At 39.0% G+C, this 25,460-nt stretch overlaps 1 protein-coding gene across 1 annotated transcript in view; it reads left to right on the top strand.

Moving 5' to 3' along the window:
• Positions 1 to 25,460, top strand: part of cita (citron rho-interacting serine/threonine kinase a) — a 134,185-nt gene that overhangs the window by 4,754 nt on the left and 103,971 nt on the right. The window contains 10 exon segments of the mRNA XM_034167074.1: positions 429 to 570; positions 2,366 to 2,541; positions 6,260 to 6,310; positions 6,312 to 6,338; positions 6,340 to 6,362; position 6,455; positions 18,898 to 19,040; positions 19,907 to 20,000; positions 20,094 to 20,297; positions 20,447 to 20,600. Coding sequence (XP_034022965.1) covers positions 429 to 570; positions 2,366 to 2,541; positions 6,260 to 6,310; positions 6,312 to 6,338; positions 6,340 to 6,362; position 6,455; positions 18,898 to 19,040; positions 19,907 to 20,000; positions 20,094 to 20,297; positions 20,447 to 20,600 — 1,015 coding nt within the window.

Genomic DNA, 25,460 nt, shown 5'->3' with positions numbered 1-25,460 from the left:
CCTATCCCAGCAGTCATAGAGCGCGACGCGGGGTATACCCAGGACAGGACGCTAGTCCGTCGCAGGGCCACAAATAGACAAACACAGACACACCCACACACACACCTACGGACAATTTTAAAGATTCCAATCCACCTAACCCACATGTCTTTGGATGTGGGAGGAAACCGGAGCACCCGGAGGAAACCCACGCAAACACGGGGAGAACATGCAAACTCCACACAGAAAGGCCATGGGAATTGAACCCACAACCTTCTTGCTGTGAGGCAACAGTGCTAACCACTAAGCCACTGTGCTGCCTCACTAAAAATCATCAGTTGAAAATAAATTAAACACAGTTGCTTGTAGGATTTGTATGAAACATTTTACATTGTTGAAAACAAGCTTTGTGGTAAATGTTGGTGACTTTCTTTTTCCCTCGTCCCAAGGGCCGGGTCACCTTGTGTGGGCACAAGGGAGGATGCTTTTTGGGTCGGGAAGAGTTGCTGGATGCTTTGCTGTGTCTTTACGAGCAGTGCACTACCCCACACCTCATGGAGCTGCATCATGTAGCCAAGTTTGTAAACAAGTGTAAGCATACATAATCCAATCCTGTGAGGATTCTTTCTATTGCTTTTGTCATTGTTTTGAATTCAGGCAGTATTTTTCAACCACACAGCTTATATAGAATCGTTTAAGGAAATGTAGATATTTTTTTTCTTGATAGCGTTACCCAATTTCCTGTTATTTGTAGTACAAGATGACATTTTCTTCAATAAATAAACAAAGCAATGCTGATTTCATTATTACTATTTTACCAAATATTAATTAGATTACACACAGAGTGCTTTTCCCCACCAATCATTAACAACTCTTAAATAGTGCATTTGGATTAGTAACAACAATATTGTTTAATGCAGCCCTGAAAAAAACCATGGAAATAGAGACTGGAATGGACCACACATGACTAGTGGCGTGCCGCACAGCGGCCATTACTAAGGGTGGAGAGAGCATCTTAAGCCTATTAAACAGAAGCGAAATGAGGGGAAAAAAGGCAGCCAGTGCTTCACCATCAACTGCACCAACTACAAAAACAAATTCTTGAATACTAAAATGAACTGTACAATAGTCTTAATGTAATTATGTAAAACAAATGTCTATTTTAAAGTCGTTATGTCGCAATTTAATATCGATATACTGAGACTGTAACTCAACGCCATGAGTTATTTTCATTAAGCTGCGTTCACATGCATACAGATATGGAAACAAAAATGTTTAAATATATTTATGTCTATATATATATACTTGCAGTTGTTATTTATTATGATATGTACATAGTGGTCACAGGCAGCATTTAAATTTTAACAGTGTGATTGGAGGGGATGGAGGAGGTACTTTTTACCCTGACTGAGGGTCAAAAGCCATAAATTCTGAATGGCTTTGTCTACTTGTAATAAAATGTTAGTAAAAATCATATATATGTTGTTGTCATTAAAAGACGAGCAATAACATTACAGTGGAAAAAGCACCAAGGTAAATGAGCACAATGGCAAGGCATACTTCAGGTTTATATTTTAATACATAAGGATTGTTTATCCAGGCATGTATGGGTTCGTTAAAGCTTTTAATCAGCATGAATACAACTTACAAGGCCTCATTTATAAAAATCCATTGAGAATTATGATGACAGGAAAAAAAATCACAGTAAATAAACAGTAAACAGTAAATAAATAGAATGGCATACCCACACTTTACATAAAACATTTTTTTCTACCCAGACATGTATGGGTTCATTAGAAAGAGCAATTAAAGGGCTTTAAAACAAGCCTACTTTTATTAAAATCTGTTAACAAATAGCGACAATAGAGAGAGAAAAGCAGCAGTTTGTCATAATTTCCCCAAATTTCTGCATTTTTCATAAAAAACATTTTTTCACCCACACATGCATAGGTTCATTGGAAAGAGATTTCAAATGGCTTTAAAACAAGCCTACATTTATTAAAATCCGTTAAGAAATAGCGACACTAGTGCAAAAAAAGCAGTCAGTTTATTATTGATGATCAGCACATCTCCACCCTTAGTAATGGTGCCTTCCTGTCCTGAGCGACACTAATAGATTGAGGTGCACACGTCCATTCCAGTCTATATTTCCATGAAAAAAAACGACAAAGGACATTTTCTCTATGTGATTTAAACTTTGAGATATCTTAAAAACAAATATACTGACAGAGGGGTTGATCGCATAACCTCCAATTTCCTTGATCACTGGTGAAAAACTGTACACATTTGTTTTAAGGACAAGCTGTATCGAATTTAAAAATCCAATATTAACAGTATTTTATGTCTATTGCTAAAAGATGGTTTGTGATCTCTTTTTGTGTATTAGTTTCTGAAGTAATCTCTGAGTTGCGGGCTCTGCAGCCTGGACTGCATGACTTTGAGCTGCGTGCAGTGGTGGGTCATGGTCGCTTTGCTGAGGTCCAAGTCATGAAAGAGAAATCTACTGGAGATGTCTATGCTGTGAAAGTCATGGACAAGACAGTTTTACGCAATCACAAAAATGTAAGATTAATATGCTGACACCATTTTGAACAAACTTGATTAAAAAATTCCTGTGATTTTTTTTTTTTTTTTTTTGTATTGTTTTATGATGATCATTTGAATAGGCCACATAATTTGTGTGCAGTCCCCCCCCACACACCTGTTGTTGAAGGCAAGATTGGCTGCTACTGCATTTGTGATTTGACAATGGTAAATTTCAGGTTGGGTCTGGGAACAATGCACTGGTGCCGCAACCAGTCCATCTCCATTCCCAGAAAGTAGCCATATATCATGATCACACTCTATAAGAACAAAGGAAACAGAAGCAATTGCAACAACTGCTGTGCCATCTCACTCCTCACTCTGTGTGATTCCTTCTTCTCTGCCTGCACTGCCTTTGGTGCAACGATCAGTATCCCCAAGACCAAAGTGATGTAGTGTGGCCTACCAGCAGCATCAGTCATCAGCATCAATGCACAGCCTTTAGAGGTAGTTGACCAGTTTTGTTTCCTTGGGTCACCAGTATACTGCAAATCGAGGCTGAGATCAGTAAACAAATTCACAAGGTCTCTTCCACCTTTGGCAGTCTAAAAGATCATGTGTGGGACAACAAAGGCTGTCTCTCAACACCAAAGTCATGGTGTATGAAGCTTGGGTGCTCTCCGTCCTGCTTTATGGGATTGAAAAGTGGACATCATATGCCAGTCAAGAGAGAAGTTTAAACACTTTCCATCTCAGATGCCTTCGTAAAATTGCCAAAGTCAGCTGGAAGGAAAAAATCCCTGACATAAAAATCCTGGATATGTGTGGTTCATGTAATCTATTCACCACTCTAAGAAGACGTTGGCTGGGCCATGTCTATCGCATGGACGACTTGCATACCCTGAAATCAGTTCTCTATGGTGAACTGAGTGATGCCAAACATCCCTTGGGTCATCCCTTACTCTGGGTCATCCCTTTCAAGGACGTCGTGAAGAGAGACATGAAGGACTTTGACATCACTCCGTTTACTTTTGAGGAAATTGCTGCAGACAGACCTGCATGGAGATCTGCCATCCATGGTGGCAGTGTCATCTCGTCAGGCATTTCGCAGAGCTCTGCCACATCAACATATTACCAGAGTGTCTCTGTGCCAACCGTGAATACACAACGTATGACAGCTCTTCACTACTATCATCAATTTGATGCAAAGGCCAAGCCAGAAGCACTTTCCAGAAATTTATCAATCTCAAAGGCTGAGGTGCCAGTCACGTGTAGGTGCTTTTGGACCAAGTAGTTCTCAGGACTCTGTTCAGGGGACTACCCATTGGGGTAGCTCATCTGAGAACTACAGACCCTAAAGAACGTTTGTCTGTTTGTATTTGCACCACCAGTAGGAACCTGATTGTATAGACTAATCACAGGGTGAAGCAAATTACTGGGGAGGCTCAGGTTGTTCCAAAAAGCAGCCTGGTTAACCAAATCAAATGCTTTGCGATAACATAGGTTGCAAAGACGTACTGACAATATGACAATTTATGTTATGAAAGAACTCCGGGTGTTCATTTTTGCAAGTCCTCCACTAAGGGCACATACATACTCCTGCAAAACGAGTCTGAGCAGATTAAGTTTGAGACACTGAAAAGACAACAGTCTTCGGGACAGCTGCATCTTTAGGGATGCTACAAGTCTGTAATCAAACTAGTAACTTCAATAAACCCTGCAGTCCTGTGGGAGTCTCCAGTGCCTTCCCAGGAGAACAGGATCAGTAACCTTAGCTCACCTTGTACAGTTATGCCACTCTGGAAGTCTTTGTCAAGGAGCAGCGAGCCATTTTTACCGCAGCTGAACAATCTGTTGGAGCCAACAGAGTCCTCACAATTGGTGCCTCTGATCACATTGAAGTCTGCAATATGCAGAGGAGTGTCACCTCTGGAGCAGTTGTCATTCACTGAGTGAGACTGTGAATAAAAATGATCCTTCACATGAGGATTAAACAACCCGAAGCCATGCATTATACGGTTTGAATGTATGATGCGGAGTCTAAAGCACGGTGTTACTCCGCGAAGTGCATTCAAATTCATATAATGCACGGCTTTGAGTTGTTTAATCCGCTTATACCATGGTCCCACACAGTGAGCTAACACACAAATATTTATTTAAATTAGTTTTTTGTTGTATTCTCTTCTTTCCTGTCTTCAATCTTGTCCAGTTCGTCCGATGTTAAATCTTTATGCTGTTGTTTTTGCTGTTCTTCTCGTTTGCTCTCCTCCTCTTCGCATTCCTCAAACATTTTATTTTGGCCAAAAATATTAAAATTCACTTGGAAATCCATGTTTTATTGTGTTTCTGTCATTCACCTGTCAAAACAGAGCTGATCTGCACCAACTGATTTGCGCGTTGCTATGGTGACGACCAGAGCGAAGTGATATTACAGTGACTTAACTCTCCAAACTACGTGTGCGTATACACGAAAATAATGCACGCCAGTTAGACATGGAATTCTCACTGACCATGGTATAATTAACTGTAACTCACAGCAGTTGGACTGCACACTGACACAACAGGCAGCACGTGCTGAGTAATTAAAACCAAGCCTCATAATTTTTCAGGGATGACAATCCCCTTCATTATGCATGCCAATGGAAGGCAGCGGTGCACTTACTGCCGTAGACTGCAGAATGTAGAGTCCTTTTCGGTGTTACGGGAGGGGTGTTATGGTGGCAGGAGTGCCAATCCTACCACCAATCCATAAAAAAGGTGTTCACTGTGGGGTGGTGGACCATATTAGGACATATTCCTATACAGACTATTAAAAATGTTACAGTGGCATTGGTAACAATGTGTTTTAACAGTGTAACATAGCCAGTGACTGAAGTAATTCCTGTACAGGCCCACCAGGCTGGTGCTTATCCCCAGATACTGTATTGTAAAGCAGATGAAAGTCTGCAACTTCCAGTGGACAGGATGTCAATCCGTTGCAGGTTACTTCCCCAGTTAAGACAGCCATCAATTTACATCAGGGTGGGGGGGATGAAATGAAATGAATTGTCTTTTCTAAAAACAGACAGGTAGCCTAAGTATTGTTAGTCCAGCTCCTATCCTACAGAGACTCCTGCTAACATTTATAAAACTGGGACAGAAAAACAATGAAAATGCAGTTATGAACTTATTCTTCATTTTTGCTATTTGTTCTTAGAAATGCAAACTGCACTGTACATTAACACACTCCACATTCACAATAGGCTGTTATAGAAAGACCCACTAGAGGGTGCTGTAGGGTTGAATACAGCAAAGCAAAATCTGGGTGTAGTAATATTTTAACAGCTGTGCTCTCTGGTTTGTGACTAATAGAACAGAAAGAACTCAGTCAGAATAGTACATGAGCTGCTCAGGGAGGGGATCTTAAATTGCCAATAAAAGGAAATGCCTGTATGTACAAGAAATGCTTTGTTCATGCCTGTGACTGTTTTTGCATGAATTGAAGTGACATCCCAGAAATGAGCAACAAGCACAGAAGCTAGGAAAGTGGAACATATCTTATGGCTTAAGAGTTCATAAGCACTCAAGTCTCATGAACTAAATCAAGTAAATGCTTTTTATGCCTTTGTATACCTATACAGAGGGCAGAGAGGTTGTAAGTTCTCTTGTTGTAGCCAGATGATGTTAATGGGGCTGGTTACTGCTCATTGTAACTTTTGTCATATTGCTTTTGCATGTATTCAGTCTGCTGATGGGATGAATGTTTAATTCTTCTCAGGTGGTTTTTCATGAAGAGGAGCGGAGGATCCTGGCTTTGAACAGCAGGTCTTTGGATCCCACAGCTTTTTTATGCTTTCCCAGGATAAAAATCACGTATATCTGTGAGGCTCAATTTTATTTCAAGTTTAATTTTTAAGATGACTTTATATATGTTTAACCTTCTTCATTCTCATTAGATGAGAATTATTTAAAGTGTTTGTATTCTCTCTGACATTTTTCTCTTTATTGGTGACAAATGGCAAAACAGAATGACAGCAAACTGGTGAGAGAAATGACTAGTGTCATACAGCAAAGCTAGTCTGCCCAGAATCGGGCTTGGGATGTTGTAAAATAAGGTCACCCTCTTAAGCGCCACTACAATGCCTCAGAAGAACATTTTAAATATTGTGGATGTTTCCACATGCCTACATCAAAGCGATGCCCATGTTTCACTTGGCGCAGCAGATATGTAGATGGCTACTTTCAAAAAATGAAGATGAATTGGTTGTCTGCTTATGACAAGGTCTGACTTAGATTTGACTGCCAAAATGGCCAAATTTTCAGCATTACATAATTCAATGAAATTTCATTGATTCTAAAGTAAAAATTTCTCAGGAATTCAGATCTGAAAGAAAAATGCAAAAATGTTGATAGTTAATAGCCATGAACGATTTATTAAGGCACTGACAATGCTCAAACATAACAATGTAAATACACATCTCTGCTTTTAGATCAGTAATAATTGTCAATACATGAAAAGTAGACACATTTATCACACTTGATAGAGGAAGAGAAGTAACAGTAAACATTAAGTAAAAAAAAATTAGTTAATCCATTCTTAAATCAGACGGTGCTTCTTGATACAGTAGCAACATGATTTAGATGCACAAGAGGAGTCTACATGATTCTCCAACAGATGATCCAGTAGAGAAACTTCCTTCCTACTGAATCTTTCCTCCCAATACCACTTCACAACTCATTCATTAAACTTGTTCCTAAAGAGAGATTTGTGTTTCTTAGCAAAATGTGTGAGATACTAATGATAGTACATATATTATGATTTTTCACGTGGGCGCCAGGACCCAAAATTCAATTGTAAAAAACGTGTGTTTTTTTTTCCAGGACCAGATATCAACACAATATTCTAACTTGCGATACAGCATATTGTTGGGCTCACCAAGTTAGGTTTTCAGGCATCCACGATGAATATTGACAAAATGCAAGTTTTAGAAAATGTCTTATTTTTTCACACATTTGCATTTCACAGTAGGTGGAGTCACTATTTGGACTCCAGCTTTTACAAAGCTGGGGACACAGCACCTCCCAATGGCCTATCTGCTTTGTCTTGATTTGTTGATTAAATGGTATATAACATATGCATGTCAGTACCATACTTAGTGCCATATATTAGAAATAAAAGTAAATCTTACCTTTGTTTGGAGAACTCATCGCCACTTTTGTTACCAGACTTTATGAGACACTAGGTCATTTAGAAACTGCAAAGTTAGAGGAATCCTTAAAAACTAGATACCATGCAGAACAAGATCTTCTACACAATAGGTTAAAACCTTAAAATACATCAGTGTTTTGATGCTGTGTGATACAGACCTCCTGACATCATGAAGTGCAAAACTTTTGTCACCAAAAAATTTTATTTTTTACTTGTTTTTTACATGAATTGCCAATTAATGAGTACAAAACTGCATCATACATACTTTTTACACACACCAAGGAAAAAAGACAATTTTCCTGCTCTAGATAGACATGTTGATTATTAGTTTTGCCTATTTATATCATACTGAGAATTTTTTCAAATTGTGGCAGTAACTTCTAACTCAGATCTTGAACCTTGATTGGGTGGTTGCTGTCCAGGATTCAGGGTGGTTCTGTAGAGTGGTGGATGCCAGTCCACAAGCACATGTTCTGATGTTTCCACAGGCTACAATTACACTCACGATATTTATATCAACAAAATGCCACACACGACTAGAAATAAGGTACTGTTATCCCATCTTCAGTGACACAAAGCTTGGCTCTGATGTTTCAGCCAAAGACAAGATATTTAATGTTCAAACTGATAAATAAAGCTGGGAGAGGGGCGACAGAAGACTGGGAAAGTTGATGAATACTCAAAGAACACCTATTTGGAACATTCCACAGGTGAACAGGTTAATTGGAAACAGGTGAGTGTCATGACTGGGTATAAAAGGAGCATCCCCAAAAGGCTCAGCCATTCACAAGCAAAGATAGGGCAAGGATCACAAATTTGTGAACAAGTACGTGAAAAACTAGTCCAAAGGTTTAAGAACAATGTTTTTCAACATTCAGTTGCAAGGAATTTAGGGATTCCATCATCTACAGTCCATAATATAATCAGAAGATTCAGAGAATCTGCAGAAATTTCTACACATACAGTAGTGTTCAGAATAATAGTAGTGCTATGTGACTAAAAAGATTAATCCAGGTTTTGAGTATATTTCTTATTGTAACATAGGAAACAAGGTACCAGTAGATTCTCACCAATCCAACAAGACCAAGCATTCATGATATGCACACTCTTAAGGCTATGAAATTGGGCTATTAGTAAAAAAAAAAAAAAAAAAAAAAAAAGTAGAAAAGGGGGTGTTTCACAATAATAGTATCATCTGCTGTTGACACTACAAACTCAAACTATTATGTTCAAACTGCTTTTTTAGCAATCCTGTGAATCACTAAACTAGTATTTAGTTGTATAACCACAGTTTTTCATGATTTCTTCACATCTGTGAGGCATTACTTTTGTTGGTTTGGAACCAGGATTTTGCTTGTTTTCTAGTGTGCTTGGGGTCATTGTCTTGTTGAAACACCCATTTCAAGGGCATGTCCTCTTCAGCATAAAGCAACATGACCTCTTCAAGTATTTTGACATATCCAAACTGATCCATGATACCTGGTATGCGATATATAGGCCCAACACCATAGTAGTAGAAACATGCCCATATCATGATGCTTGCAACCACCATGCTTCACTGTCTTCACTGTGAACTGTGGCTTGAATTCAGAGTTTGGGGGTCATCTCACAAACTGTGTGCAGCCCTTGGACCCAAAAAGAACAATTTTACTCTCATCAGTCCACAAAATATTCCTCCATTTCTCTTTAGGCCAGTTGATGTGTTCTTTGGCAAATTGTAACCTCTTCTGCACATGTCTTTTATTTAACAGAGGGACTTGCGGGGGATTCCTTGCAAATAAATTAGCTTCACACAGGCGTCTTCTAACTGTCACAGCACTTACAGGTAACTCCAGACTGTCTTTGGTCATCCTGGAGCTGATCAGTGGGTGAGCCTTGCCATTCTGGTTATTCTTATATCCATTTTGATGGTGTTTTCCGTTTTCTTCCACGCGTCTGTTTTTTTTTGTCCATTTTAAAGCATTGGAGATCATTGTAGATGAACAGCCTATAATTTTTGCACCTGCGTATAAGTTTTCCCCTCTCCAATCACTTTTTAATCAAACTAACGCTGTTCTTCTTAACAATGTCTTGAACGTCCCATTTCCTCAGGCTTTCAAAGAGAAAAGCATGTTCAACAGGTGCTGGCTTCATCCTTAAATAGGGGACACCTGATTCACACCTGTTTGTTCCACAAAATTGAAAACCTCACTGACTGAATGCCACACTACTATTATTGTGAACACCCCCTTTTCTACTTTTTTTTACTAATAGCCCAATTTCATAGCCTTAAGAGTGTGCATATCATGAATGCTTGGTCTTGTTGGATTTGTGAGAATCTACTGATCTACTGGTACCTTGTTTCCCATGTAACAATAAGAAATATACTCAAAACATGGATTAATCTTTTTAGTCACATAGCACTACTATCATTGAATGCCCGTGACCTTCGATCCCTCAGGCGGCACTGCATTAAAAACCGACATCATTGTGTAAAGGATCTTACCGCGTGGGCTCAGGAACACTTCAGAAAACCATTGTCAGTTAACACAGTTCGTCGCTACATCTAAAAGTGCAAGTTAAAACTCTGCCATTCAAAGTGAAAAGCCATACATCAACAACATCCAGAAATGCCGCCGACTTCACTGGGCCCGAGCTCATTTGAAATGGACAGACACAGTGGAAAAGTGTGCCTGTGGTCTGAGGGATCCACATTCAAATTGTTTTTGGAAATCATGGACGTCGTGTCCTCCAGAAAAAGAGGAAAAAGACCATCCAGATTGTTACCAGCGCAAAGTTCAAAAGCCAGCATCTGTGATGGTATGGGGTGTGTTAGTGCTCATGGCATGGGCAACTTACACATCTGTGATGGCACCATCAATGCTGAAAGGTACATCCACGGTTTGGAGCAACACATGCTACAACCCAAGCAATGTCCTTTTTCAGGGATGTCCCTGCTTATTTCAGCAAAACAATGCCAAGCCACATTCTGCACGTGTTACAACAGCGTGGCTTCGTAGTAAGAGTGCGGGTACGAGACTGGCTTGCCTGCAGTCCAGACCTGTCGCCCATTGAAAATGTGTGTGCGCATTATGACAGTGCAAAATACAACGGAGACCCCGGACTGTTGAACAACTGAAGTTGCCATCAAGCCAGAATGGGAAAGAATTCCACCTACAAAGTTTCAACAATTAGTGTCCTCAGTTCCCAAACGGCTTATTGAGTGTTGTTAGAAGGAAAGGTGATGTAACACAGTGGTAAACATATCACTGTCCCAGCCTTTTTTGAAACGTGTTGCAGGCATCCATTTCAAAATGAGCAAATATTTTGCACAAAAACAATAAAGTCTATCAGTTCGAACTTAATATCTGTTTTTGTTGTGATTCAATTGAATATAGGTTGAAGAGGATTTGCAAATCGTATTCTGTTTTATTTACATTTTACACAACATCCCAACTTCATTGGAATTGGAGTTGTATTATTTAATCCATTATCCTTTTAACCATAAATTGAAGTAATAACTTTCAACCTTGCATTCAAATATTTTTTTCATGAAAAAGTGTTTATTTTTCCAAATAAAAAAATCCCAGCATACAGTAAATAATATAAAGTGCCAAAAATTACCAAGAAATACACTCATGGACAAAATACAATTAAAGTATTGATTATTTTCTGGATCAGTCCGTTAGTCTATAACATGCCAGAAAATAAGGACAGATATTGATCAGTATTTCACAAAGCCATAGCTGATGTTATCAAATGTCTTGTTTTGTCCACAACTCAACGATATTCGGTTTCCCATCAGAGAGGAGTAAAGAAACTAGGGAAGAAACAAGAAAATACTCAGATTTGAGAAGTTGATTTCTGAGAATTTGAACATTAAGAAAAAACAACCTCAAAACAGTTCATCATACACAAAATAATTGGCAGTGAATTTCATAATTGCTTACTCTATTAATCTTTGCAACTGTAGAGTACATAGCAATGAAGCTCATTAAGTGATGGGGATCAAAAATTGGAATTACTCTATTATTACTTACAGAATACTGTCAGTTCTTCTTTAACTTTTTTTCTTTTTTAATTTCTGAGGAGACACTCAGCAGTAAACGAAAAATTAAACTGTTATGTTGGTGAGATAAAATGCATTAATACATCACATAAAAATGTCTGTAATGCCATCAGGTTTGTATGATCCTGAAGAACATCTCTTGCAGAAAATGCTGTCACTTGTGCTCCCCCCAAACTGTGCCCATGTGCAAGTGGCCTGTGTAGTAGGATAGAACTTTGCCAGTGGCCTTTGTGTTAATTGAGTTTGGGTCGACTGGTGAAGAGCGTTGTAACATTTTACTTCCTTAATGTAAATAAATGAATAAGATAATATACATAAATAAAGAGATTTGCTTTCTAGAACATTCAGCACATTTTACTCATCTTAATTTCAAATTTCTAGTGCTATTGTGCTATCATTCTGGAGGGATTTTAATTGGATACTTACCCATACTCAAAGTTGTAGATGTACAGACTTTATGGACAGTCCATTTCACACATTAGGCAGCTACGTCTTGTTTAATATATTGGTTTTAAGATATGTGGATAGCTGGTATATGTTTTATGAGGCATTAGCCACCAGCCCCAGCCCTTGGTTCAAATGATTGTCTTCATTCAAAATAGGGCTGCAACAAAACGATTATTTGGATCATCGATGAATCTGATGGATTCTGCAGATTGTACAGTATCCCCATTGAATATGTGGACTGTTTTCCGCCATTTCACGTCACGCCGCGCATTGAACTTTTCTGGCGCCTGGCTGGTTCCTGTGCTCCCTCTGCTTTATGTGGAGCCCTGGACGTACGTACCACCAGGCCACTTCGAGCTGAAGTCTCTCCAGGCATAAACCACACCAACCTTCGAGGCCTTAGCCAGGTAGCTTCGGTGGCCAATACCCAGATTATCAACTGTGCGCTAGTTAATGCGCGCTCCGTGATGAATAAGACTTTCATTTTGCAGGATTTTTTTTCCCACACACTTTCTGGATGTATTGTTGTGACTGAGACTTGGATCTCTGCGGGTGAGTCCTCAGCCTTTGTTGACCTGGTTCCTCTGAACTGCTCATTCATTAATGTTCCAAGGAAGCATGGTCGGGGTGGTGGCATTGCTGCTATTTTCAGAGACAGTTTGGCATATAAAGGTATCGTGCCTGGATGTTTATCGTCATTTGAATTGTGCTGTTTTGAACTGGACAAACCGCAACCGTGTTGTGCGCAATTATCTATCGCCCACCCAAGCACAACAAAGACTTTTTTAAAGGATTCTCTGGACTTGCTTGCAGCTGTTATTCCACAGTATGACCGAATCTTACATCTGGGTGATTTTAATGTTCATGTTTGTTGTCTGTTCCAAGCCTTTGGCTACTGAGTTGTTAGAATTGATTGATACTTTAATTTTATGCCACGTACTGAAGCAACGCACATTTTTGGTCATAGGTTAGACTTGCTTTTAACTAATGTTTTTGATGTCAGTAATGTTCAGCTTTTGGATGCAGTGTTCTCTGATCACCGTCCGGTGTTATTTAACTTTATTTTGGATGGCAGTAATAAACCCAGCGGTTCTGCATGCTGTCGCTGGCAGCTGAGACCAGAAGCGGGAGATAATTTCTCCTCCCTTTTTGTTGCCTCAAAAAACAATGTAGCTGTCACATGCCAAGACACAGAACAAATTGCATCTATTTTTCTTCGGCATGCAATACCATTATGAATACTATTGCCCCACTCAAAGCTATGCGCCCTTAACTCAGGCAGGAGCCCTGGTTGAATGAAACTGTGCGACAGGCCAGACGTGAGTGTAGGAGGGCGGAGCACAAATGGAAGAAAGATGGACTGACCGTCTCCTATCAAATTCTTAAAAATAGTTGGAGAAAATTCCAAAATATGGTCAGGTCTGAAAAGAAAAAATATTTTTCTAATCTAATTTCTGATAACTGGGACAAACCTCGTGTTCTTTTTAAAATTATTGGATCTTTGCTAAACCCTGGCCAATCCACCACTTTGGAAGCGACTCAAGTTGTTTGTAATTGCTTTTTAAATTTCTTTTGTGATAAGGTCGCCAGTATTAGGGCTGGGATGACTGTCACTTCGGCCAGTTCAATCATGGCTCACACCTGTTCTGCTGTGTTAGACCGGTTTGAACTTGTCATTTCGGATGGTATCAAACATTATTAAAAATCTCAAACCTTCATTTTGTTCCTCAGACTGTATCCCCCCACGACTCTTTAAAGAGGTCTGGGGAACTATCGGCCCTGATGTCGTTACTTTGGTCAACAGCAGCCTTATGTCAGGAAAAGTCCCTGCGTTCTGCAAGCAGGCTGTAGTTGAGCCTCTTTTAAAGAAAGTGAGTCTTGATAACTGTTATTTGTAATTATAGGCCTATAAAAGCTTTCATTTATTTCAGAGATTTTGGAAAAAGCTGTTCTTGCACAACTACAAAAGTTTTTAGAAACAAACAGCATTTTAGACAGTTTTCAGTCAGGTTATAAATCGTTTCACAGCACTGAGTCTGCACTTTTAAAGGTTTTTAATGACCTGCTTTTAATCACTGATTCTGGTGATTCGACAATTTTAGTGCTTTTAGACCTGACTGCTGCCTTCGACACAGTCGACCATGCAACTCTTTTATCCCTTCTTGAGAACTTTGTGGGTGTCAGGGGGACAGCCTTGGACTGGTTCCACTCTTACCTTACAGGACGCTCGTTTACTGTCAGGCTGGGGGAGTCCACCTCGTCCTCTGTTCTTCTGAACTGTGGAGTCCCCCAGGGTTCTATTCTTGGACCTGTTCTTTTTACCCTGTACCTGCTCCCTCTAGGTCAGGTGTTTAGAAAACATGGCATATCTTATCATTTTTATGCAGATGACACTCAAATCTACTTGCCTATTAAGAAGAACTCTAGCAGCCCCCTGACACCCTTGCTTGTGTGCCTGAAAGACGTCAAGGCTTGGTTGGCTCAAAATTTTCTTAGCTTAAATGAGAACAAAACTGAGGTGATTGTGTTTGGGCCCAGTGTCAGTTCCACAGCTTGATTAGACCTGGGCCCTCTCAGTCAACACACGAAGTCCACAGCCACCAACCTTGGCGTCATTATGGACTCTGATTTTAAACTGGATAAGCAGGTCAATGCGGTTGTTAAATCCAGCTTTTATCATCTTTGTTTTTAACTAAAATTAAATCAATTTTATCCTTTTCAGACTTGGAGCGTGTCATGCATGCTTTTATTTCTTCACGTCTGGACTACTGCAATTCACTCTTTCTTGGAATTAATCAAAATACACTTCACAGATTGCAGTTAGTGCAGAATGCTGCTGCACGCCTCTTAACTGGGAGCAAAAAACATGAACATATTACACCCATTGTTGCATCTTTGCACTGGCTCCCTGTTAATTTTAGAAATGATTTTAAAATTTTATTATTTGTTTTTAAAGCTTTAAATGGACTCGCCCCACAATACATTGTAGACCTCCTCCAAATCTACTCCCCAGCGCGCGCTCTGAGGTCTGAGCGCCAGCTCCAGCTTGTGGTGCCTAGGACGAGACTCAAGACCAGGGGGAACAGGGCCTTCTCTGTGGCTGGGCCCAGACTCTGGAACGCTCTGCCTCTCCATGTTCGAACAGCCCCCACAGTGGAGTGTTTTATGTCTCGTCTGAAGACCCACTTTTATTCTCTGGCTTTTAGTTCTGCGTGAATTGTATGGTCCTCTGTTGTCTTTTGGCCCAGTGTTTTATTTATTTATTTATTGTTTTTATGTTCATTTATTAGTATCTGAGTTGGTTATTGTCTTGTATAGTTTGTATAATCATGTTATGTGCAGCACTTTGGAAACTGTTCTGTTGTTTAAATGTGCTATACAAATAAAGTGGATTGGAATGGATTGATGGGGTTTCGACACGATTATCGATTAATTGGATTAGCCGGGAATTTTTTAAAAATGTGCCAGGGAAAACAATTTTTCTCTCCTTCCATCACTTTAACACAGAACATTATTTGAAAACTTAAAATACTTGAAAATCAAAAATCATCAAATGTCCCTTGGCTGTTGAAATATAAAATAATAAAGAATAAAACAGTTTATAATAAGAACAAAAATAATTATTTCAAATGTCATTGCTTTATCAAGTGCTGAGTTGCCATAAAACAGCACTGAAACATATAAATGTTTATAAATATATGGTGAAAAAAGAGGTATTTTTGTTGCTGCAAATGAGGGATTAGCATAACCAGTTAACCATAAAACCTAAATCAGAAACTGTAGCCTGACTCATTATATCTGCAACATTCTCTTTATAAATTGTAAACTACGAGTATGTGGTCATTTCACAATGACACATGTGACTCATGTCTCTTTCTCTAAAATTGTATTGTAGCATTATTAGTTATTATTACTATTATTATTGTTGCTATTATTATTAATATATAAATAAAAATTAATTAATTATTAATTAAACATTTATAATTAATGTTGAAATGCCAGCAGCTTAATGCTAACTTTAACATTGAAAACGCCATAGACATGCTAACGCATTAGCATCAGCATTAGCCTAAAATACATCTATCAACTGTTTCAGAAGACCATAACAGGTCAGTTTAACATAAAAAAGGTAAATATTCCTCACAGACATATGCTCTTTAGGGTTTTAGTGGGGAAAAATTAAGATAAAAATGGTAAATGGACTGCATTTATATAGTGCTTTTCCATCTGCATCAGACGCTCAAAGCGCTTTACAGTTATGCCTCACATTCACCCCGATGTCAGGGTGCTGCCATACAAGGTGCTCACTACACACCCGGGAGCAATAGGGGATTAAGACCTTGCCCAAGGGCCCTTAGTGATTTTCCAGTCAGGCGGGGATTTGAAACCCAGGATCTTCTGGTCTCAAGCCCAACACCTTAACCACTAGACCATCACCTCCCCTAAAGCAAAATAAAACAAATGAAAACCAATGAAGCAGCAGCTCGAAGCACTCACATCCATTGGTTTCAAGATTCAAAGCAAAGCTAGGTTGATTATATGGAAGAAACGAAACATTTGTGGTAAAACAAAGTTATTTAGCAACTAACGATGACTAAATGAGTTGACAACTATGTTAATAATCGATTAACTCAATTAGTTGTTTCAGCTCCAATTCAAAACATTTTCATCTTTGTCTATATGAACCTCACGGTAACTTTATCCATCTTATGACTGCTCCTATGATGGTGTATCAGAATATTTCACAAAGCCATTGCAAGGCCAAATATCTTTTAAAAGCTTTTATTTACAACACGTGGTACGTATTTATTTAAAATAATCCATCAGTTCATCCAGAGTCACCTGGGATTATTTCAGTTACTACAATCTGAAAGGGGAGAAATGTTATTTATAAACACAAAATAAGGGGCTGCCCTCGCTCAGGTCATCAATCATTGTCTGAAAATTAAACCTGTTCTGTGTGGGCTAATCTCAGTAAAACCATAATGCCCATAATGCTTTTTGGCAGTTCCAAATCGCGATGCAGTTTTCCCCTCTGTCCATCTCCCTGTTCAAACACAAGAGGGAATGTTTGTTTATTTCCACCAAATAGGTCAATACAATACAGAACGTGAAATAAAACGCACACACTTCCACTAGTGATGATTTAAGTAGACGGTCAACCCATCCACATGTGTCAACCCATCCACATCTACATGTTAAAGTAACGTGTTTGTTTTAGATAGAAATTTGTGGGAAACACAGTTTTGAAGTAGTTGCATGGTATATTGCTGCCCCCCCTCCCCTTTTTACGCCCACCCATTTTAGCAAGCAGGGGGAATCGAATAACTTTGTTGGAAGATGAAAAATTCAACTTCCAGCAACTTCAAAGCTGCTTTCTTGTGGTGTCCCACGAGTTATTCAGTTAGACACCAAAACCAAGCAGCAGTCACCTGGGTTTTGTTTACCACAGCGACAAGTGTACAGAAGTGGCAAGCTCAGTTCCACGAAGCAGAAAAATGTGATGGCAATTAAGCTACGTTATCTCATTTGTTCAGTACAGTATGTTTTAGTTAGTACATTGTTGGTGTTCTGATTTGACTCCTGTCATCCTCAGCAGTACACCACAGTCTGTTGTTTTTCTTGCAGGAAACGGCCAGTGTGATGCTTACAGACTGATTTAGGTTGAAGCACTGGCTCCTTTATGTGTTGCCCTTTGCTTTTATATCTTTTACCCTCTCTGGACACCGCATCTACATACACTTTGCTTCATGCCCCCTGCATCGTGTTCCCTGTTCTTAATCCTCCTGTCTTTACATTCCCCTTTTGTCTCACCCTGATCCCTAATGGAAAACAGAGGAAAAATACAAAGCATCCATCTTTATCGGTGTGTCAGAGAGGCACCCCGTCTCCCTGTTGCTAGGTAACACTAGAAAATGCTCTCGTTCATTCAGACTCGTCGACCATTCATGCACCAGGGACTCTTGTCTGCCACCTTATAGCTCAAATTAGGCTGATTAACTTTCTTTTTTTTTTTTTTTTTTTTTTTTTGAATGAAGGTAGACAAAGAAATAAAAAGTTAAGACATGCATGAAGTTTGATGTCCCCAAACTTCAATTAATACCATGAATGAGGTGTCCGTTTCACTGTAACGTGTTCCTGAGGCTGAAAACACACTATTGTTTTTGGCATGTGATCAAAGACAAACATATGTAAGGATTAGGTATTCGTTATGGAGGATTCCTCCACCCCCACCCTGTGGATGTTGCAGACCAATCCTTTGACTGCAGTATCAGAGATAAATCTGTAATAATATGCAGTATTACATAACTGAATCTGTTATGTGGAGAATTCACCCTATAAGCTTTACCAGACACAAATAAGGTAAGTAGAGGTGTGAAGCAATTACATATAAAACACATTAACTTCACTTATTTATCAGCATTGTGATATGTGTGTGTCACAATCAATGAGGGAAAAAAATTTATTACATTCATTTTGGAATAAGGCTGTAATGTAACAAAATGTAGAAAAAGTGAAGCACTACGAATACTTTCCTATATATATATATTATATATATATATATATATATATATATATATATATATATATATATATATATATATATATATATATATATATATATATATATAAAATGCTGGTATGTTCAAAAACCAGTTACGTACTGGACAGTTCAGTGCTCCCATTTTCTGACTGTATACAATATCTTCAGGCAATGGAGTACCTGCCAGGTGGTGACCTGATGTCTCTTCTTATCCGATATGAGGATCAATTTGAGGAGGCCATGGCTCAGTTCTATCTGGCTGAGCTGGTCGAGGCTATTCATGCTGTCCACCAACTGGGCTATGTCCACAGGTAAAACATGAGCTACCTAATCAAACTTCTCAGTCACAGGACTCATTATTCAAGAATCGGACAGCCAAAACACTCCTGGTAGCCTGTGGTTTGTGGCACTAATTTGGTACAGAATTCTTTTGCTGATTTCAGTTCAGTTGCAATTGAGTTTATTTATGCAGCATTAAACTGCAACAAAGCTGCCTCAAGGCATTTCACATGAGTAAGGTCTAACCTTACCAGACCCCTAGATCAAGCACACAGGCGATGGTGGTAAGGAAAAAACTGATTGGGTAAGTCCACACAGGGAATTTAGAAAATAGGGATTTTTTCTGCCTGTTTTTTTAAGCACTTAAAAAATTCCATCCACAGAAAAATGCAAAAGACATCGTAAAGCGCTGTCAAGAGCATGCCAAAGCAACAGGTGGCGATATAACCTTAACCATACAGTCATGTTGATCAGTCAGATGCTTGGCAGTTTTTGTTGTCTACAGGTAAACGCTGAAACAGTATCTGAAACGCTTGTCCCTTGAAGGACTTTTGCAAAAGTTCTGGTTTCAGTGCCCTAAAACTCAGCTTGTGTGTGGAAGAGGCCAAAATGCATAGAAAAGCTGTTTTCTAAAATACGCTTGTAGATGTGGACAGGGCCTTAGGCATTTCTTCGTCTTTGTCCTTGTTTATCTTATGTTTTCACTGTAAAGCTCAATGCACATGATTCATGAAAGCAATAAATGAACAGAAGAAATCTGATGTTATTTCTGCAAAACATGGCCCAAGTTTACAAATGTATTCCATTTGCTTTAGAGCAGTAGAATTATTATGGTACTAAGGCAACAAACAGCTGTGTAAGCCCAGTATCGCATCTCCACTAAATTCTGCTTTTGCAGGGATGTCAAACCAGAGAATGTTCTCATCGATCGGACTGGTCACATTAAGCTGGCAGACTTTGGATCAGCTGCCAGACTGAGTGCTAATAAAACAGTAAGAATATTACAGTATGACTCATGTATTAAGTACATTATTGTTGCTGGTGTTACATCTTGATAAAAATGACTTTATGAATGTGTCTTGCAGGTGGGAGCTCCCACAGTGCCTGTTGGGACCCAGGACTTCCTCGCCCCTGAGGTTCTGGCAGCCATGAATGGAGGATCTCAAGCTTACGGGGTTGAATGTGATTGGTGGTCTCTCGGGGTCATAGCCTATGAGATGATTTATGGCAAATCACCTTTTTCTGATGGTACTTCAACCAGAACTATTCACAACATCTTCAACTTCCAGGTACACAGATTCGTGTTTGCTCTTTGCATTAATCACTTCAATTAAACTTATTTTTAAATTGATTTTTCACGCATAATGCAGTATATTATCTTATAGCTGATTATTCTGTGCATTGTATAATCAAGCCTTATCCATTTTTGTACTACCAGAGGTTTCTAAAGTTTCCAGAGGAGCCATGTGCCAGTAAACAATTTGTTGACTTGGTGCAAAGCTTGCTGTGTGGAGTCAAAGAGCGACTGTGTTTCCAGGGACTACGCTGTCACTCATTTTTCTCCAGTGTAGACTGGAACAACCTACGGCAAGGTGAGAAGAGTTTTCTCAGTAATCCCCTGTCATTCTAGTAAAAAAAATAAAATGCCAGTTTATAGTTTTAAAATTGCACAATGTGATCCTTAATAGACATATAACATATCACTAGGTCATTAATGATGTACAGTGTTGTTTGTGGTAACTGTGAAGTATGTGTATTTGCATTGGACATGCTGGAGATATGGACGCAAGCAAACACTTGCATCGATGCCATTCAACAACTGCTGTGGCAGTGATGACATCTGTTACAGCACATATTGTCATCACGACGATATACAGTAGTGTTCAGAATAATAGTAGTGCTATGTGGCTAAAAAGATTAATCCAGGTTTTGAGTATATTTCTTACTGTTACATGGGAAACAAGGTACCAGTACAACCCCTGGCAAAAATTATGGAATCACCGGCCTCGGAGGATGTTCATTCAGTTGTTTAATTTTGTAGAAAAAAAGCAGATCACAGACATGACACAAAACTAAAGTCATTTCAAACGGCAACTTTCTGGCTTTAAGAAACACTACAAGAAATCAGGAAAAAAAAATTGTGGCAGTCAGTAACGGTTACTTTTTTAGACCAAGCAGAGGGAAAAAAATATGGAATCACTCAATTCTGAGGAAAAAATTATGGAATCATGAAAACAAAAGAACGATCCAACACATCACTAGTATTTTGTTGCACCACCTCTGGCTTTTATAACAGCTTGCAGTCTCTGAGGCATGGACTTAATGAGTGACAAACAGTACTCTTCATCAGTCTGGCTCCAACTTTCTCTGATTGCTGTTGCCAGATCAGCTTTGCAGGATGGAGCCTTGTCATGGACCATTTTCTTCAACTTCCACCAAAGATTTTCAATTGGATTAAGATCCTGACTATTTGCAGGCCATGACATTGACCCTATGTGTCTTTTTGCCAGGAATGTTTTCACAGTTTTTGCTCTATGGCAAGATGCATTATCATCTTGAAAAATGATTTCATCATCCCCAAACATCCTTTCAATTGATGGGATAAGAAAAGTGTCCAAAATATCAACGTAAACGTGTATTTATTGATGATATAATGACAGCCATCTCCCCAGTGCCTTTACTTGACATGCAGCCCCATATCATCAATGACTGTTCGGTCACAGACATTGACTCCAGTTTCCTCCCATTCGTTCCTCATTTGTTTTGTTGTGCATTTTCGATTTTTGAAACGTATTGCTTTAAGTTTTCTGTCTTGGCGCTTTGATGTCTTCCTTGGCCTACCAGTATGTTTGCCTTTAACAACCTTCCCATGTTGTTTGTATTTGGTCCAGAGTTTAGACACAGCTGACTGTGAACAACCAACATCTTTTGCAACATTGCGTGATGATTTACCCTCTTTTAAGAGTTTGATAATCCTCTCCTTTGTTTCAATTGACATCTCTCATGTTGGAGCCATGATTCATGTCAGTCCACTTGGTGCAACAGCTCTCCAAGGTGTGATCATTCCTTTTTAGATGCAGACTAATGAGCAGATCTGATTTGATGCAGGTGTTAGTTTTGGGGATGAAAATTTACAGGGTGATTCCATAATTTATTCCTCAGAATTGAGTGAGTCCATATTTTTTTTCCCTCTGCTTGGTCTAAAAAAGTAACTGTTACTGACTGCCACATTTATTTTTCCTGATTTCTTATAGTGTTTCTTAAAGCCAGAAAGTTGCCATTTGAAATGACTTTAGTTTTGTGTCATGTCTGTGATCTGCTTTTTTTTCTACAAAATTAAACAACTGAATGAACATTCTCCGAGGCCGGTGATTCCATAATTTTTGCCAGGGGTTGTAGATTCAGTAGATTCTCACAAATCCAACAAGACCAAGCATTCATGATATGCACACTCTTAAGGCTATGAAATTGGGCTATTAGTAGAAAAAAGTAGAAAAGGGGGTGTTCACAATAATAGTAGTGTGGTATTCAGTCAGTGAGTTCGTCAATTTTGTGGAACAAACAGGTGTGAATCAGGTGTCCCCTATGTAAGGATGAAGCCAGCACCTGTTGAACATGCTTTTCTCTTTGAAAGCCTGAGGAAAATACATTGTTCAGAAGAACAGTGTAGTTTGATTAAAAAGTTGATTGGAGAGGGGAAAACTTATACGCAGGTGCAAAAAATTATAGACTGTTCATCTACAATGATCTCCAATGCTTTAAAATGGACAAAAAAACCAGAGACGTGTGGAAGAAAACAGAAAACAACCATCAAAATGGATAGAAGAATAACCAGAATGGCAAAGGCTCACCCATTGATCAGCTCCAGGGTGATCAAAGACAGTCTGGAGTTACTGTAAGTGCTGTGACAGTTAGAAGACGCCTGTGTGAAGCCAATTTATTTGCAAGAATCCCCGCAAAGTCCCTCTGTTAAATAAAAGACGTGCAGAAGAGGTTACGATTTGCCAAAGAACACATCAACTGGCCTAAAGAGAAATGGAGGAATATTTTGTGGACTGATGAGAGTAAAATTGTTCTTTTTGGGTCCAAGGGCTGCAGACAGTTTGTGAGATGACCCCCAAACTCTGAATTCAAGCCACAGTTCACAGTGAAGACAGTGAAGCATGGTGGTGCAAGCATCATGATATGGGCATGTTTCTCCTACTATGGTGTTGGGCCTATATATTGCATACCAGGTATCATGGATCAGTTTGGATATGTCAAAATACTTGAAGAGGTCATGTTGCCTTATGCTGAAGAGGACATGCCCTTGAAATGGGTGTTTCAACAAGACAATGACCCCAAGCACACTAGTAAACGAGCAAAATCTTGGTTCCAAACCAACAAAATTAATGCCTCATAGATGTGAAGAAATCATGAAAAACTGTGGTTATACAACTAAATACTAGTTTAGTGATTCACAGGATTGCTAAAAAAGCAGTTTGAACATAATAGTTTTGAGTTTGTAGCATCAACAGCAGATGCTACTATTATTGTGAACACCCCCTTTTCTACTTTTTTTTTTTTTTACAAATAGCCCAATTTCATAGCCTTAAAAGTGTGCATATCATGAATGCTTGGTCTTGTTGGATTTGTGAGAATCTACTGAATCTACTGGTACCTTGTTTCCCATGTAACAATAAGAAATATACTCAAAACCTGGATTAATCTTTTTAGTCACATAGCACTACTATTATTCTGAACACTACTGTATGCCGACATTCATGGCCACATTGTGGCATATAACAGTATGTGTCCAGGTTTTGCAGCACATATTGTCACCGGGGACAATATGTGCCGTGAACATTGGTGCATATTGTCACCAATATGCTGCAACAGTTGAGAGAGAGAGAGACAGAGAGAAATCATAATTTTGTATTTTATTAACTTGTGTATATAGATGGCTTTGTAGCAATTTTTAAGTATTTTTATTTTTGTTGTTTGTTTTTTCTGTGTTGTCATGGGGACCATGATTGAAATAAGTCTATGCTTTTTCATGCCATCCTCGGCAAGTGTGTGTATGTATGTATATATATATATATATATATATATATATATATATATATATATATATATATATATATATATATATATATATATAGCCATTGTATTTCATATCATGTATTTTGCCAAATCAATCAAAGAGAGGGGGCGGCGTGGCAGACAGACATACAGGGACGATTTTTAATCAGTCAATAACCTGACGAAACACTAAGGTTTTCTTCAACAGAATGTGAAATATTTGCATTCTGCAGCTTTACTGAGCAGGTACCTTGACACTTGCACAAATTACATTTGCTCACCTTGTGTGTAAAAGCTGGTTGGATTTGTGTGTAAATCGGTAGATCAGCGCAAGAACTGTCAGCACAGAGTAAATCCCTGTGTGATTGTAATTATTCACCAACATCTGAGTGCTAAAAGTTATGCTGAAACGATTGTGGCGTTTAGCAGTCTGTGCAGAAACATCTCCGCGTTACGCATCGCCAGTCAGTGCACGATGGATCAAACCATCTTCCTCAGCCCTGTGCGCACTGGTCGCGAAAAGTCCTGGCGCTGTTGAGAAGGCTTGCAAGAAAATAGATGTGGCACATGCGCTCACAGCATAAAACGCCAGAATAGAAGCCGGTGCGCATCCACGGGAAGCCTACTTTTTAGACCTCCATGCTCCGCCTGCCCGCGCCGTGGGTTAGCGGTTGACGCATGACTGTCTCCGGCGATGGGGTTTCCTACAGCCTGTGTGTGTGCGTGTGTGAGACAGAGGTAAAAAGTAATTCATAGTTAAACAGCACAACAAATCAGGTCCATTATTTATTGAAAACACATTGGGGGGGGGCTCAGTTTTTGTTGTCTACAGGTAAACGCTGTTCTGTCTGGCAGATAGAACAGATTGATTTTTTTATACAGATAAATAAATCAATAAATTAATGCAGATGATTTTATTACATCCTTGGTGGATGTAATGAGAGCGAGTGTGAGTGCACGTGTGTGTGAGACAGAAAAAACAATTCATAGTTAAACATCACATTTTACTTCTTGCTTTGACGACCAGCGACAATATGTACCATTATCATATACCTATAAATGATGCGCCAATATGATTGGATAAAACACTAAAGAATAAATAGCAATACACCCTTTTCGCGGACGGGTAACATATTTCATACCACCCGAGTAATCAGCCAATCCAGACAGCGGAGCGGCGCCACGACGAAGAGGCGTGGTCAGAGGAACTGTGAAATCACTATTAATAATTTCTTATGTGTCCAACCTCGTAGGTTAATTGTTAAAATTAAATTCATTAGTTCTAAAAGCCATCATAATTATTTATAGGAAAACGTTCTATTTTTTTTCTACTAAGGTTTGAACTTTGAGTGTTTACACAGGAGAGAAAAGTGAGAAAATGTTAATGCCTG

This window comes from Thalassophryne amazonica, chromosome 3 (assembly GCF_902500255.1).
Source record: "Thalassophryne amazonica chromosome 3, fThaAma1.1, whole genome shotgun sequence".
Classification (NCBI taxonomy): Eukaryota; Metazoa; Chordata; class Actinopteri; order Batrachoidiformes; family Batrachoididae; genus Thalassophryne; species Thalassophryne amazonica.
Note: the sequence above shows the minus strand (reverse complement) of the source record. Positions and strands in the feature narration are given on the sequence as shown.